At 55.9% G+C, this 16,543-nt stretch overlaps 1 protein-coding gene across 2 annotated transcripts in view; it reads right to left on the bottom strand.

Annotated features, from left to right (window-relative positions):
• The window catches only part of Nfatc2 (nuclear factor of activated T-cells, cytoplasmic, calcineurin-dependent 2), a 56,844-nt gene that overhangs the window by 21,217 nt on the left and 19,084 nt on the right, over positions 1 to 16,543 (bottom strand). For both annotated transcript variants that reach the window (XM_013024365.1, XM_013024366.1), the window contains 4 exons: positions 15,155 to 15,295; positions 4,912 to 4,967; positions 4,304 to 4,430; positions 2,579 to 3,268 (listed from right to left, as the gene is read on the bottom strand). In XM_013024365.1, coding sequence (XP_012879819.1) covers positions 2,579 to 3,268; positions 4,304 to 4,430; positions 4,912 to 4,967; positions 15,155 to 15,295 — 1,014 coding nt within the window. The remainder of the gene's footprint in view (positions 1 to 2,578; positions 3,269 to 4,303; positions 4,431 to 4,911; positions 4,968 to 15,154; positions 15,296 to 16,543) is intronic.

Genomic DNA, 16,543 nt, shown 5'->3' with positions numbered 1-16,543 from the left:
GAGGGAGGGAGGGAGGGAGGGAGGGAGGGAGGGAGGGAGGAGGTTTTGCACAAGATCCGCTATTGCTTGGAGATGTGGTGCAGCCTGGCCTGCACCTGGGGCTGTAGGACAGGGATGTCATAGAAGGGGAGGGGAGACATCACAGAAGGGGGAGGGGGCCTACCCAAGGGGGAGGGGAGACATCACGGAAGGGAGACGGGGCATGGGAGCAGGCAGAAAGGCCCGCAGTGCATGCCCCCAGCACGGGCACCTTTGCACAGCTCAGAGAAAAGGACAGGAGCCACGCAGCCAAAAGACACCTCAGGAAACCCCAAGGGGGCTGCTTCCCGTCGAGCACCAGCGAACCTGGCTACAGACGGGGCTGTGGCACGCACTGGTGACCTCCGTGGGTCTACCTGGCTCCTCCGTGTGGAATGAGCGCTGGGGTATGGGTGGAAGGGCTCATATTTCTCACTCTGGACCCCAAGCCAACACCATCTCCTGCCTGGCTTGGTCCTCACTTATTCATAAATACCGACCCTAGCTCACACAGGGAGTCTGGGTACACCCCTGCCCTGGGACCCATGGCCACCCAGTATCGGCACTAGATAACTGCTCGAAGCTGAGAAACGCTTGGAAAAGAAGCAACAAGATGTGGCTGTTCTGGGCGTCCGTCAATCATGCCAGGACTGACGGCATGCAGGCCCAACTCCGCGGAGCCGGAGAACTTAGGCCCCACCCACCAACGACTCATGCAGAAATACTCTCAGCTTTGCCTGCCCCGCACAGCAGAAGCAGGAACCCACTGCACGTGGCCCCGAGGTCTTTGCTGCATCAGTGGATATTCCTGGTTGAGGTTTACAGAGAAATGGGCATAGAAAGTACTAGAAGTCATAGCATCTCAAGAAAATCTGTATCAAGACTTCATATAAAATACAAGCCAACAGCACAGGGGATGTTTCCTGACGCTGAAATGTGTACCATGTAGCACCTGCAAGTCTTAAGAAGCACCTAACTGTTGTGAAGACCCTTGGCTGCGTTCCTGACAGTACATTCCCCTGAAGAATGGACTTCACAGGGTAGAGAGGAAGCATCCCTAAGCAGAAACTTAAAACGGTTCCCAAATCCTAAACCTTTCAGAGGTTCCAAAGGTTTCAGGATGTTGGCCAGGTAGGGGTACCTTGGGCCTGTAACCCCAGGGAGTGGGGAAGCCAAGATTGGGAAGAATGTCCATGGTTCAAGGCCAGCTTGGGCAGAAGAATTCACAAGAGACCCCTTCTCAAACAACAACTGGACATTGTGCCACATGCCTGTCATCCTAGCTCTATAGTAGGCTGAACCCTAGAGGATAGTGGTTTGAGGTCAGCTTTAGCAAAGTTTGAGAGACCCAATCTCAAAAAGACTCTCAGAGACCCCCTCTCAAAGAAGCTGGGTGTGGTGATTGCCTGAACCTTCAGCTAAAGTGGGAAGTGTAAAATAGGTGGCTAGTGGTACAGGTATAAACCCAGACAGGAAGTAAGACCCTATCTCAAAGATAATAACCAACAAAAGAGGGACGGAAGTGTGGCTCAGTGGTAGAGCACCTGCCTAGCATGCATGAAGCCCTGAGTTCAAACCCCCGTGATGCCAAAAAAGAAATTATTTTTAAGTTTCAGACTTTGGATTTCATATTTGGGGATGAAGCATACTCAACTGGAAAAGTCTTATGTAAAAATGCCAAACTCTAAAAGCACCCTGGTCCCAGGCATTTTTTTAACAAGGGATGCTCACCTGTGAGTCAAATAATACGTATTGCCCAAGATGAGTGGGAGCCCACCCTTCAGGGATTCCTTCCTAGTTCTGTTTTGGTTTTGAGAATTTCTCCTTATTTTTTACTTTCTAAAGGGATGTCACTGTCACCTTGCTGCAAGGGCTCAGGTGAGCTGGACCATGTCACCGGCCCCTCCCCAAGATATGAACCCATGCCAGATCTCGGCTGCTCTGACAAGATGTGTCTCTAGTCAGGGCCTCTGCCAACAAGCTGGGGCACCTCCTGATGCACACAAAGCCTTCTTGCATCTTCTCCTTGGCCTGGCCACCCCATCAGCTGGCTCACCACGGCGGAAACCCGAGGCTGCCTCCTATCAATGTACCCTGTGTTTTGGCAGCCCATGGCACAGGCAGCCCACAGCGTGCCCCAGCCCCCATTCATGCTGCTCTCATAGAGTGGCTTTTCAACAGCCGCTCTCCTTCCCCCCTTCTCCCCCTACCCCTGCACAAAAGAGAGCTACACAGTGGGAAATAATTTTCTCTACAGCCACAAAAGAGATTGGCTTTCCTTCCTTTCTGCTTTCCTGTCCTCAATCTAAATTTGGCCGTTGGAAAGAGAGTGGAAGCAATTAAACAGAATCGGTTCGTGACCCTGGGGACACCCTGTGGCCATAACTGCCCTGGCATGAGTAGAGAGGAGACACCTAAAACTGTGACCTCCCCCCCCAACTCCTGCGGGGAGTCGATGCTCCACGCATAGATGACAGGTCACCCTACCTGAGGCCCTCAAATGAAAACGGGCATCGAGACTGAAAGAGGTGGACTTGGGGAGAAGGCAGGGACGTCTTACCGTCATCCAAGTAGGTTTGGTCCAAGTTCTGCTCCTGTTTGATCGTCACTCCGGTGGGCAATACTTCCTTTTGGTCACTGGCCGGGGGTCCGTTTTTGGGGGCCCTTTGGCTGGGGGCACTCTGCTGCTGGATGACCGTGGGGTAGGAGCCGGGGCTCAGCCGCTGGCCCTGGCCGCCGGGGGGCGGGCCGGGCCTGGTGGGGCCCGGGGCGAAGTTTTCGCAGTACATGATGTGCTGGAACTCCTGGTGGGCCCCGCAGCGCAGCGGCTGGCTGGTGGGCGAATAGTGGATGACGGGCGAGGCCTGCGGGCCGGCGGGGCCCGGGGGCGGCAGGGCCGAGCCCTGGCCCTGGGCGCCCGCGTGCACCAGCACCGAGCGGTGGGCGTCGGCCAGGGCCAGGGGGGACGCCATCAGGGCCGGCTGCTGGCAGCCCAGCAGGCTGGGGCTCAGGCTCTTGCTCCTCTGGTAGAGCACGGCCGCGGGGCTCTGCTGCTGGTAGCGGGCATCGGGGGACGACAGCCCCGAGCGGAACTGCTGGCAGGGAGCCATGGTGGCCACCAGGCAGGACGGGGACTCGGCCAGCATCGGGTGCTGTGGGTAATAGGGCTGGCTCCCCAGGCCTCCGTGGGCCGGGCTGCAGATCAGGGAGGGGTCGTACTCGTCCGTGGGCTCGGTCTTGATGGCCGGGACTGCGGGGAGAGAAGAGCCCCAGGCTGCATGACCCCGCCAAAGTTGCGCATGCCCAAGGAGATGAGCAGCGCATGCGCAAGGACAAGAAACCCCCACGGCTGTCCCAGCGTCATCGAAGCTGCGCATGTGCAAAGAGAGAAGCGCACGCAGCTGCCCCGGCTTCGTCGAACCTGAACATGGGCAAAGAGGCGAGTGCACGTGGCTGCCCCAAACTCACAGAAGTTGCGTCTGTGCAAGGAGAGGTGAGCATGCAAGCTGCACCAATCTCACCAAAGATACCACTCTATGCGCCAGGAGAGAAGAGCACATGGCCGCCCCACGCTCACAGCAACTGCGCATGCGCATGGAGGATAAAGGGCAGGGCAACAGGTGAGGAACCCCCGGCCTCAGGGGTCCCAAAAGCTGAGAGCATAGTCTGGCCCTGTCACTCCCCAGCCCTGGGCTGCAGGCTCCTTGTATAGTTAATTCTGACAACGACTACCAGTACTGGGAAGGCAGCTGGTTAGTCTGCCTGAGCTCGCATCCTACAGCCGCTTCCAGTCCCGGTCCCTGCTTGCTCTCCTTCCTCCAGCACCGTCCCTGCCATCACCTCCCTGGATGGCAGCTCCCCATCAGGGCTGAGTCCTCTGTCCCCAAACAGCAGTGGAGCACTCAAGGAGTCCTCAGGTATTGTCTAGACACAGGACTGGCAGCCAGCAATCGCTGCCCGCTTCCTAGGCGAACCTAGGATCCTGCAGGTTTGAGGGCATGCTCACCTTTGACCCTGCAATCTAATGCAGGACCTGAACCCTCTGCTTACCATCCTTCTCTGTCTACAGACAAGACAGTAAGAGCCAGCCTGACACCAGCTGCCGTGCTCTGGGAGGAGGGCTGTCTGTATATGCATCTGATTTCTATTACTCTTCGCAGGCGCCACAGGCAGACAGGGAGCCCAGGCTCAGAACAGCCGTGCACGCTGCCTGAGAAGCCTCACACCCCGGGGGGAAGCCACACACCCCAGGGGGAAGCCTCACACCCCAGAGGGAAGGCCTCACCTGGGTGGTAGGTGAAGTGCTGGGGCTGACTCCGTTTTCTTTTCCCGTTGATGACGTGGAAGTTGACCTTTACAGGGATGCGGATGTGCTTGCTCCGGTACTCAGGGATCTCCACAAAAAGCATGTTCTAGAAGGAAGCAGTTATCATGAGCTTGACTCTATTCCTACCTAGACCCTAAGCACACTCAGCCAGCCCACATGACAGCAGGGAGAGCCTTATAATATAGGCAGAGTTTTGGTTAAAGGGGGTTTAAGTCTCTCTCTGGCAAAGAAAAGGTGTTAAGATGGCACAGCTGCAAAGCAGCAGGTCTGCTGCATGGCATATGTTCCAGGGAGGGCAGCAACAAGAGACACGGAGGAAGGGGGGGAGAATGGGAGAAGTAGGAGGAGGGGGAGAAAGGGAGAAGGAGGAAGGAAGGAAGGAAGGGAAGGGAAGGAAGGGAAGGGAAGGGAAAAAAGGTGGGGAAGAATGGGAGAAATAGGAGAATGGGAGAAAGGGGGAAAAGAGGAAGGAAGAAAGAAAGAAAAGAAGGAAGGAAGGAAGAAAAGGAAGGGAGGGAGGGAGGGCAGGCACTTGTGAACACTGAGCTGTCTCCATCTGGGCTTACAGGCTGGCTCTTGTCTTTGTCCACAGTAGCCTCCATCTCCCAAATTTGCTGCCCATCTGGAAAACAAGCAAAAAAAAAAAGACTCTTAACAAACTTTATCTACTATATTATTTCAATAAGATGTGTGTGTGTGTGCGCGCGCACACACACTATGGGTACCTGTATATGTATTCAAATATTCCCTTTACCCAAAGGGAAAGATGCTGACAGTAGAAAACTGGACAGCGAACTCCAGGTGGTAGACATCGAGAGGATCATAGTTTGATGCATGGACAAGTTAGCCACACTCATCCCAAAAACAAGCCAGGAGTGGTGGTGCACACTTGTAACCCCAGTTACTTGGAACATGGCAATAGGAAGATGATGGTCTAAGGCTGGACTGGGAAAAAGTGTGAAACCCTATCTGAAAAGTAAACTAAAAGCAAAGGGGCGGGGGGTGGGGCATGACTCAAGCAGGTAGAGTGCTTGCCTAGCAAACAACAAGGTCCCAAGTTCAAACCCAATACCTCCAAAAAGAGAAGAAGCAGGAGGAGGAGGAGGAGGAGGTGGTGGTGGAGGTGGCAGCTGATCAGCAGAAGAAAAAAATAAGGAAAAGCAAAATTCGCTCAGAATTCTATCATCACTATCTTCTTCCTCTGTACCTCAATGTCCATTTCTTCTTTTTGGAAAAAAAAAAAAAGTATTGTTACACACAACACTTGATTACAGGCTTCGTTCAACCCAAAGCCATTTCCAAGGGTCCTGAACAGGCTAAGACTGACCTGGGCGCTCATGACAGGTCCCAGACTGTCCTGGTTACGCCAGGCCCCGTTGTCAGGGCATAGGTGGTTTAGATATTCTATCCTAAGTCAGTGGTGCAGTGCCCAGGCTCACACATCTGCGGGGCACGGGGGACGCCAGAGGCCACCCCCCCCCCCCGCTCCTCAGCCTAGACCCCAGGAGCGTCTTCACCCACAGCCTCCACTTCCCAGGGCCCAGAGCATGCGTGCTTGCTCACTGCTCAGGCTCAGGCTGGGGCCAAGACCCTGGGCCAAACAAAACTCCGCATTTGCAAATTATAGATTTCTTCTTGTTGACAGCCACCATGGGCCACTGGGCCATTTGCAGCTGAAACAAACCCTTTCCACCAGGGTTTTGAGGCGGGGTGGGGGTGGAACTCGGGTTATGCAGGATTAGGAAATGGTTTTATGAGCAGCCGGGAAATGCTGAGTCAGAGCAAAGTCACACGGGGCTCAGGACCCCAGGACTCCGGCGGCCTTCCCTATGTTCACCTGCAGGGGCCCCAACATTCCAGCTCAGAGCCCATCCCTTCCTGGAGCACAGCTTGTCTGCGTCCTGTGACAGGTCAGACAAGAGTCCCCCGAGCCCACAGCTGGGCTTTTAAGTTCTATGGAGTGCAATTCCTGAAGGGACCAGGGAGGGAGCTTGTGAGCAGAGGGAGAAAGGCCAGGCTTCCTTTATGGTGTCTTGGTGCACATTCCAGCAGGAATTTGTGTTGAAAAAAGTGAGTATTTTTAAACAAGACTCTATTAAGCATTGTCTGATTGCAATGATTAACATCAATCTGAAGACTAGGCTGGAGGGGATTTACAGAGACAGTCAGCGTCTGCTGTACTGGGAGGAGATGTAGTACTTGTCTTCCCTTGCAAAAATGGGTCTTTTCGAGGGGCACCGGAGGCTCACGCCTGTCATCCTAGCTACTCAGGAGGCTGAGATCTAAGGATCACAGTTCAAAGCCAGCTGAGGCAGGAAAGTCTGTGAGACTCTAATCTCTAATGAACCACCAGAAAACCGGAAGTGGCGATGTGGCTCCAGTGGTAGAGGCTCACCTTGAGCTGAAGAGCTGAGGAACAGTGCCCAAGCCCAGAGTTCAAGCCCCATTACCAACAAACCAAAAAGGCTCTTTTCAAGCTGAGCATGATAATTCCAGCACTCAGAGACTGAAACAGGAGGCCCCTCAAGAGTCTGTGATCCTAACTTTAAAATAAAAGAGAAAGGAGGGGAGATGAAGGAGGAGGGAGGGAGGGAAAGGAGGGGAGGAGGAGGGAGTCTCAGCTAACAAGTCCCCAGCAGGACCTGAAAGCAGCCAGCAGACTTGTCAATACAGATTCCCCCCACGTGGGAGCCGGCTCACCGTGCTGGTCTCGGAGGAAGTGTGTGGTTTGAAAGTGACTCACGGTCATTTCCCTGGCCTTTTCTCCTCTCCCTACACCCTGAGCCCACACCTGTGCACAGTCCTGGGAGGGGGGGACACGGTACTCCCACCTGAGTCACCCTCCCTCCTTCTCTTGGGACGGGGACTGCCAAAGAAATACCGGCAGGTCTCTCACACTGACCACCCTCTGTCCAGGTTCAAGTCCTGTGGTCACCATGTACTACCTGTGCGGCTTAAACCTCCCTCTGCTCCAGAGCACATATATACACATGTGTGTACGCACAGAGGTATATATATACACATGTATATAATACACACATGCGCTCATGTGCATATGCATATGTAGTTCCATTGATTAGCATCGATTAGTTGTAGAGAGGCGTGTCAGTTCAGCACGTCCACTCATGTGTACAAAGCCCCAGAATCAATTGCTCCTCCTTTGCCCTCCCCGCTCCCGCTGGCCACTGCTCTTTTACAACCACTGTAATTTGTAATTTGGGGTCTCCTGTTGGTCCACTCTAGGGAAAGAGTCTCAATCTCCGGCCATCCTGGCTCAGGAGCTCTCCCGGCTTTTGTTTCCTGGCATTACATTCTTGATCACAAAGAAATAAAACAGCTACAGCACGCATCCATGGATGGGACTGGTTGAATTAATTACAACCCTGCATAATCTTCAGGAATATCACTGTATCCGGCATGAAAAGACCAAGCAGTCCTGACAATAAGGTCTACCTATACGAGTTCTAGCCAGGACACGTTCTTCTATGATATTAAAATCTGCTTTAAGCTGGGCACTGTTGGCTCACGCCTGTAATCCTAGCTACTGAGGAGGCTGAGATCTGAGGATTAAGGTTTGAAGCCAGCCTTGGCAGGAAAGTCTGTGAGACTGTTATCTCCAATTATCTGCCAGAAAAGTGGAAGTGGTGCTATGGCTCTAAGTGGTAGAGCACTCAACTTGAGCAAAAGAGCTCAGGGACAGCAACCAGGCCTTGAGTTCAAGCCCCACAACCAACAAACAAAGAAGAAAAAACTGCCTTAACATACAGAAGACCAGTGAGATGCCACCTTGCCTGTTTAAATGTAAGGGACACTGGGTGTAGTAGTGTATACCTGCAATCTCGGCACTCAGGAGGCTGAGGCAGGAGGATTGAGAGTTTCAGGCCAGTGTGGGTGTTTTTGTTGTTGTTTCAAATGAAGGAAACAAAGCAAAAATGTAGGATCCTGACTCTCAGCCTCGCAGAGGTCATACCCTGAGCAGGGGCAGATGGGGCTGAGGACAGGCCACGCCCCCTTCCTGTCCTCATGGGGTCCCTGAATGGGGAGGTAGGCCAGGGGTCTCACCCCTGGCCAGGAGAGACAGGGAACTGGGATGTGGACCCATCTCCCTTCAGGAGGGCCCGCCCCAGCAGCTAATCTTAGCCCCGGTCTGCTCATCACACGGGGCTGGGCGTCCGCACTGGGTGGCTGGGCTGCGGCAGAGCAAGGACATGGAAGTGTCAGCCGGCCAGGAGCCTGGCTCTGCTTTTGAGACTCCGTGCAAGCAGTGGCGGGGTCAGCAGGGCCTGCTTTCTGTGGCTGCTAGCTTGCAGGGAAGCGTCCCAGCAGAGTTGGGGGACCAGGAGAACCCCCTCAGCTTTGGGCTTCCCCAGATGGCCCCAAACACCTGGAGTCTCATCACCAAGCTTTGGGCCCGGGGGGGGGCAGGGGAGGGGGCGGGGGAGCCTGTCCCCACAACTGGGCCAGCAGCTCTCCCCCCCCACTCCTCTTTGCTCTTCTAGAAATGTCCACACAGAAGGCAGGGACTCACTTGACACATCTTGTGCCCGGTACAGTGCTGCATACTGTAGACGCCCAATTAATACTCAGGGATGGATGAGCCAGCAACTATGTCGCCACTGTTGCTGCTGACTCGCCCTGCCCGGCGGGAACCCCTCTGCGCCCACCCTCACTTACAGGTGACCCCCACACTTCAGAGCCCCCGGGTGCTCTGGGAGCCAGAAAACCAGGGCTTGGGGCCATCTCCCAGTCCTGTCACTGCAGGACATCTGGGTACCGCTGGTGTGCCTCAGTGTCGCCATCCGGACGCGAACAGGGAGGAGGTGCAGCCCTAGTCCCGAGGGCTGGGATACCAGGATGCTGTCAGTTTTGGGGGTGCAGGGGAGGAGCACCTGCCAGACATGAAGCCATTTGGCCCTTTAGGGCGGATGCTTGAGGCTTTCCCAACCACCTACTGTGTGCTGGCACTTTCCATTCTTTTACCTTGTTATTGCTCCAACACCTCTGACCCCATTTTAGAGGTGAGGAAACTGAGTCTGGAGGATGCAGCCCCTCCCCGCCCCCGTGATGCCCCAAACCCCAGGCTGCTGCAGAGCTGACGGCAGGGCAGCGCCTGCAGAGGGCGGCGCTTGCTCTGTCCCCTTGGGCTTCAGAATCGCCTTCCGGCTGCAGATTTCGGAAGCCAAGGGGCACAGGACAGGATGGCAGCCCTGAGTCACGGAGGTCAAAGGTCTGCTGCGTCTTAGTCACAGCCTCGCCCTGCCTGGGTCTGACATTCCCACACCCACCCCGGCACACAGCCCGCCTGGGTCTGCCATTCCCACACAGAGACCCCGACACACAGCAGGCCGTGTGGACAGCAGCCTGACCCAGGGGCAGACAGAGGCCGGAAGGAGCGGGCTCTCCAAGGAGCTCCCTTCTCCTGCCATGAGGAGAAGGGGGTGGGGGGCGGGGGGGAGGAGGAGGAGGAGGGGGAGGAGAAGAGGGGGGGGGGGGGGGGGGGGGGGGGGGGGGGGGGGGGGGGGGGGGGGGGGGGGGAGGGGAGAGGGAGGAGGGGGAGAGGAGTTTTTCAAAAGTATGCGAAGCCCATGCGTTTCTGTTTATCAGGCAAAGCTGCAGCCGCCTGGGCCGCTTCCAGGGAGCGTGAGTCACGTCAGGACAGGCTGACTCAGTGGGAAAGGGAATTCCGCCGCCCACGTGGCCTCTTGGAAAAAAACAAAACAAAACCAAGAAGAAAAAAAGCAAAAGGCAACGTGCCCCTGTGACAGGTGACCGAGCTTCTGCCATCAGGCGCCGCCAGCCAAGCAAAACTCCTCCCCAAGCCCTTGGCGTGTGAAGGCTGAGTAATGCGGGTGGGCGCCCCCCGCGGGGACTGGGGGGGGGCGGGGAAGGCTCCGTCCTGTCCTGCGCAGGAACACTGGATCCCGCCCAGCTGGGCCGGAGAGCGAGTCCCGAGTCGCCATGGCAACCCTCTCTCTCTCTCTCTCTCTCTCTCTCTCTCTCTATCCCCCCCCCCCTGAGCTTGGGCACTTGTGTTCTCGCATCCTTAGATTCTTTCCTGTTTTGCAATGTTTTGCTGGGACCCCCGGACTCGGCCTGGGGCAGGGGCCAGGAGGGCGGGCACAGCCCAGCTGCCCGGCCTGAACTCCTTGGGCCGGGTTACGCGGGCCCCACTCACATGGCACCACACACAGATGCCTTTCCCCGAGAAGGAGCCAAAGGGGAAGCCCGGGCCCGTGAGGCTGTTGTGGGCAGGAGTACAGACCGCTGGGGACCCTCAGCAGCCGCTCTGTAAAGCAGGTGCGGGTGTGCCGCCTCTTAAGGCCGGCAGGAAATGAAGAGCCGCTGCCTTCATTCATCCACAGGATGCACGAACACCCACTGTGTACAAGGACTATTCTAGAAGTCCAGACTAGAGTCAGAGGCTTGGGGCTGCCCCTTAGCAAACTCTGAGTCCCTACCCTCAAGGATCTAAGCCTGGGGGCTGGGAAGGTGGCTCCGTGGTAGAGTGCTTGCCTTGCATGCATGACACCCTGGGTTCGATTCCTCAGCACCACCTAAGCAGAAAAGGCCAGGAGTGGTGCTGTGGCTCAAGTGGTAGAGTGCTAGCCTTGAGCTGAAGAGCTGAGGGACAGCGCCCAGGCCCAGAGCTCAAGCCCCATGACTGACCAAAACAAACAAACAAAAAAGGATCTAAACGTGTTCTGCAAGATGGCAGACAACTCAGGCAAGATGGCCCGCAGAGGGCTGAGTACCATCCACAGAAAGGCCTCAGGCAAGATGGCCCGCAGAGGGCTGAGTACCATCCACAGAAAGGCATCGGTGGCTGGCATCCTAGCTATGCAGTGGCTGAGACCTGGAGGATCATGGTTCAAAGCCATCCTGAGCAGAATAGTCTGTGAGACTCCATCTCCAATTAACCCACAAAATGCTGGGCTGGCGGCATGGCTCAAGTGGTAGAGGGTCAGCTGCGAGCAAGAGAGTGAGCAAACATGAGGCCTTGAGTGCAAAGCCTGGTATAGGCTCACACGCGCACATGCACCATGCACACATGCACGCTCCCTCTGCCCCACACCCCACACCCACAGTTAAACAGGCCCCCACCAAAAAAACAAAAACAACAAGCAGAGCTCAGGGACAAGAGATGGCTGGCTGGGGGGGAGGTTGAGCAATGAAAGCAATGGTCCAGGAGTCTCTGAGCAGAGACTTGAAGGAACCAAAGACAGTGGCCATGGGGTGGAAAAATGTCCCAAGAGTCCAGAGCGAGTGCAAAGATCCTGAGGCAGAAAGGAGCCAGGGATGTTTAAGGACAGAAGGAGAGTGTTTACTACAGGCAGGGAAGCAGGCAGCAGGGAGAAGGCAGAGGCTGCAGTCAGCAGGGAGAAGGTAGAGGCCGGGGTCAGCAGGGAGAAGGTAGAGGCCGGGGTCAGCAGGGAGAAGGTAGAGGCCGGGGTCAGCAGGGAGAAGGTACAGGAGGGAGAAGGTAGAGGCCGCGGTCAGCAGGGAGAAGGTAGAGGCCGGGGTCAGGAGGGAGAAGGTAGAGGCCGGGGTCAGCAGGGAGAAGGTAGAGGCCGCGGTCAGCAGGGAGAAGGTAGAGGCCGGGGTCAGCAGGGAGGAGGTAGAGGCCGGGGTCAGGAGGGAGAAGGTAGAGGCCACGGTCAGCAGGGAGAAGGTAGAGGCCGGGGTCAGCAGGGAGAAGGTAGAGGCCGCGGTCAGCAGGGAGAAGGTAGAGGCCGGGGTCAGCAGGGAGAAGGTAGAGGCTGGGGTCAGCAGGGAGAAGGTAGAGGCCGCGGTCAGCAGGCTGGGCAAGGGCCAGATCGCCCAGGTCCTTGTGAGTGGTGAAAAAAAAAAACAACTTAAAATAGGAATAAAAATAACAGAATCATGATTATTACCGCTGCTATAAATAAGACACCACTTTCCAAAACACGGAGCCTTTCTAAGTGCAGCTGTGGCTCTCCTCCCGTTTTTTCCACCTTCCCCGGCCTGTCATGGTGCTGGGCCGAAGGTGCCAAGCCCGTTTTAGTAGATGCTATAAAAAGAGCAGCAGAGCTGGTGGTGATGAGCAAACCCCGGGCTAAGATTAGCTGCTGGGAGGCGTCGCCCTCCTAATGTGAAGAGCAGCTGGGATTCCCCGGCGGAGGACGGGCTGTGCTGCCCCGCCTGCAGCCCCGGCCCCAGGCCAAGTGTCCATGGAGACCCGATGGGTACAGGCTGCGTTTTGGAAAAAAATGAAGTTGAGCTATGGGGGTTCCCTGTGGAGGGCGGGAGGGAGCCCGCGGGGTCAAAAGAGCAGGCTGAGCACCCTATAAACCCAAGGGGGGCCTGGGCGGAGCTCCGGGCAGCCCCAAGTCACAGGGGAGCATCCTGGGGAGACCCCCTCGGTGCCCACCTGAGACCTCTCTGGAACTCACAGAGCCGAAGGGCAGCAGGCACCTGTGCCTGATTCTGAGCTTCTTGGAGGGGGCAGAACGGCTAAGGCCCAGCGCAGACTCCCGCGGCGGCCACGCTGCGCTGCGAGAGTGGAGCCACACAGGCAAACTGACCATCTGCTGTGTGACCTTCACTGGGCTCCTTAGCCTCTCTGTGCGGGGCGTCAGATTCTTTCCCGTGTATAAGGTGTTCAGAGAGAGGGCTGGGCCCGTGGTTTATTTTTTTGTGTGATGGCCTTTTATTTCATTTTTTTAAAAGTTCTTAGCAAAGGTTTATTTACTAAGAGAGAGAAACTAGGAGGGAAAAAACAAGAATGTCCTCCCCCAAAGGGGGGAGGGGTGGAGCCGTAGAGGGGCTCCACACCCCGGGCTGGATGTGCCCCTCCCCACAGGGGGCCCCCACGCACGGTCCTGAACACGCAGTCACTGTGCCTGGGCTGGTTATTATGTGTAACCTTGCCTGGCGCCATGGGGCTGACGCTGTCCCACAGTCACAAGCACAACACTACCACAGAAAGCAAACACGTGCGGGCATTTTCCACGTGCCAAACCCTGTCCGTGTGAAAAGCCAGCCTGCGCCTGTGCGGTCCATCTCTGCATTGAACCGGAGGGAGTGTGGGCTCAGAGAGGTGCAGTGACCTACCCCAGGTGGTACAGCGACTACCACCTGAGCTGCGGCTCCAGGCGCACCTCAGTGTAGGAGGGTGGCCCCATCCTGCCCAGCCCCTCCGCACCCACACCACTGCCCCTGCTCCGCAAAGCTCAGTGGGTGACGTGAATGACAAGGGCAAACCTTGACACTCAGCTCCCTCCTCGAAGCGCCAGAATGCTGCAGCAGCGCCTGCCCTTGCTGCCTGGCCCGCAGCCGGAACTGGGAACCTCTTTCCATGGCAGAGAAATATGAAGTATTGATTAATACTGCATTTCGCCAGGATTGTTTTACGGGGAAAAACAAACAAACAAACATGGCATTTCTGGAATGGGATGAGCCATGGTGGAAGTTTCAGCTGCAGATTCTGGAGAAGAGTTTAGTCCAACATTCCTAAAGCCTCCAAGTGACTAGAATTCTACTGCTAGAAATCAACCCTGCATAAACAAAAAGGTACAAATACAGATGTGCGCTTCACAAGACTAGTGAATCCCAAAAGTCTAAGAAGATTGATTGCAGAACTGCTTATAATAAAAACACAAGTGGTGCCAGGTTTATGGCTTACACTTGCAATCCCAGCTACTCAGGAGGTAGAGACAGGAAGATCACAGGCTCAGGGCCAGGCCAGTGAACGTTAGCAAATGCCATCTCAAAGACAAAATATACAGCTGAGTACCAGTGGCTCACGCCTGTAATCCCAGCTACTCAAAAGGCTGAAGTCTGAGGATCCAGGTTCGAAGCAGGCAAGTTTGCAAAACTCTTATTTCTAATTAACCAGCAAAAAGCTGGGAGTGGAGGTATGGCTCAAGTATGAGGTCCTGAATTCAAACCCTGACATTGGAAAAAAAACAACCCACAAAACATAAACAACAACCAACCAACCAACCAACCAAAATCATAAACAAAAGGGCTAGGGTTGTGGCACACGCCATGGAGTGCTTGCCTAGCATTCAGGAGGGCTGGGGTTCCGTCCCCAGCACCACAGAAAACAATCAAACCACCAAAAGTGCATCAGAAGCAGTGTATGGGTGCACAGTGTTCTCTATGCTCTTACAATTACTCAACATGTAACTCATAGAACCCGCAAGACAACACGGCAGGGTAAGATTTCCACAGTGAGGACACAGACACAGAAAGAAAAGTTAAACTAAAACGGCACAGCCAGGATTTGAACCCAGGCTGTTCAGAACGAGAGCATGCTTAACCATTAGGCTATTTGACTCCTCTCTCTTGAACTCAGAACCTGGGTGCTGCCCCTGAGCTCTTCTGCTCAAAGCCAGCGCTCTACCATTTGAGGCACAGCACCACTTGTGGTTTTTCTGGTGGTTCACTGGAGATAAGAATCACACAGACTTTCCTGCTCTGGCTGGCTTTGAACTGTGATCCTCAGAGCTGCACATCCTGAGCAGCTATGATTACAGACGTGAGCCACCGACACCCGGCTGACTTCTCTTGTTGATCATAGGAAAAAGGTTTAGAAGTTTTCCTGTGTAGAAAAAGAATAACTACAAGACACAAAGTTAAGGAGGAGGACAGCTTCAGCATCCCCCCACCAAGCAGCGTCCTCCATGAACACACACTGCAGCACGGCTGCCGGCGCTGAGCTGACAGGCCACGAGTCGCTGCTGAGGAAGGAAGCAAGAGGGGGTACAGGACCACACCCCGGCTCTGCCATGCACCCGCAGGCAACTCCAGAAGACAGACTGGAAAAGATCTCGAAATGCCACTCACCTGTGGTCTTCTCCGTGAACACCACTTTGGACTCGGCCGTGAAGTTCTGCCCCGTGAGGATCATCTGCTGGCCACCGTAGACCAGGCAGCCATCCATGTCCTGTCTCTCCACCATGGGCAGCTCGTGGGCAGACCGCTGGGCTGAGGCCGAGAGAGAGAGACAGAAGAGAGAGACAGAGAGTCACCCCCTGCTCACAGAGGCAGCCTGAGCTCACTACCGAGGCATGCCTGCTCTGCCCCCCTGTCCTCCATCATCCCAAGTGGGGAGAAGGAGGGATCCTGCTCCTGCTGGTCCTGGGGCTTGAACTTGGGGCCTGGACGCTGTCCCTGAGCTTCTCCCTCAAGGCTAGTACTTTATTACTTGAACCACAGCTCTACTTCTGACTTTTGGGTGGTTCATGGGAGAGAAGAGTCTCATGGACTTTCCTGCTTGAGCTGGCCTCAAGCCTCCATCCTCCGGTCAAGGCTGCCTCTGTTACAGTTGGCACTTGTCTGCCCACACGAGCAGGCACCATGCACGGTAAGCTTCAGAGCCATTGCTGCAAGATCACATGCCCTTGCCGTGCCACCGCATAGCCCTCAATGGGGCTGGAAGCCACGGAATCTGCACCATAACCCACCAGAATTCCAGAACATGCTCACTTGACACTCCGCTCAGGCTTCGTCTTGAGTATATGCCCTCCCTGGTTGCTTCTTCCCCTTTTGATACACTGCCCAGAGCTTTGCTTGAACTCCTCTCCCTCCATTAGGGAGGGGAGGGCCTGGCTTTTGTGCAAGTCTGTATGGGTGAGCCTAGGCCAGGCTGGGAGAGGGTGGGTGTGTGCGTGTGTGCGTGCGTGTGTGTGCACACGTGCGTGCGTGCATGCGTGTGCCATAGCTACCACCCCCCAGGTCTATACATCCACACCTACAGTGACTGAAAGATGGAGGAATGGCAGAGGCCTTTGCTAAGCACTGGGCAGGAGATGCTTGAACACCACAGCGACCTCTGAGGAAAGAAGCAGTAAAGCCACTCACGCTTGACTGGGAAGAAAACTGAAGCTAAAGGAGCCAGGTCTGTGGCCAGGCTTCGTCTCACTCCCAAGGACAGCCGCACGGGGCTGTGGGCAGGAAGGACAGACAGCTGCCTCCCTGGACAGGTGAGTAGCAGGCCCCGCCCCCGGACCACCCTGCTCTCCTGGACCCCACCTCCCAGACCACGCCTCTTCCGGCCTCCTCCTCGGCCCCGCCCCAAGGCCGCTCCTCACGCCACGCCCCCTCTCCCAAGCCACACCCTCTCATGAACCCCACTTGCCCAGGCCACGCCCGTTCCTGCCAGGTCCCCTCCAAGCCCCGCCTTCTCTCCTCAGCCCGGCCAGTCCAGACCGCGCCTCTCCCCTCGGCCCCGCC

Source organism: Dipodomys ordii, unplaced genomic scaffold (assembly GCF_000151885.1).
Source record: "Dipodomys ordii isolate 6190 unplaced genomic scaffold, Dord_2.0 Scaffold75, whole genome shotgun sequence".
Classification (NCBI taxonomy): Eukaryota; Metazoa; Chordata; class Mammalia; order Rodentia; family Heteromyidae; genus Dipodomys; species Dipodomys ordii.
Note: the sequence above shows the minus strand (reverse complement) of the source record. Positions and strands in the feature narration are given on the sequence as shown.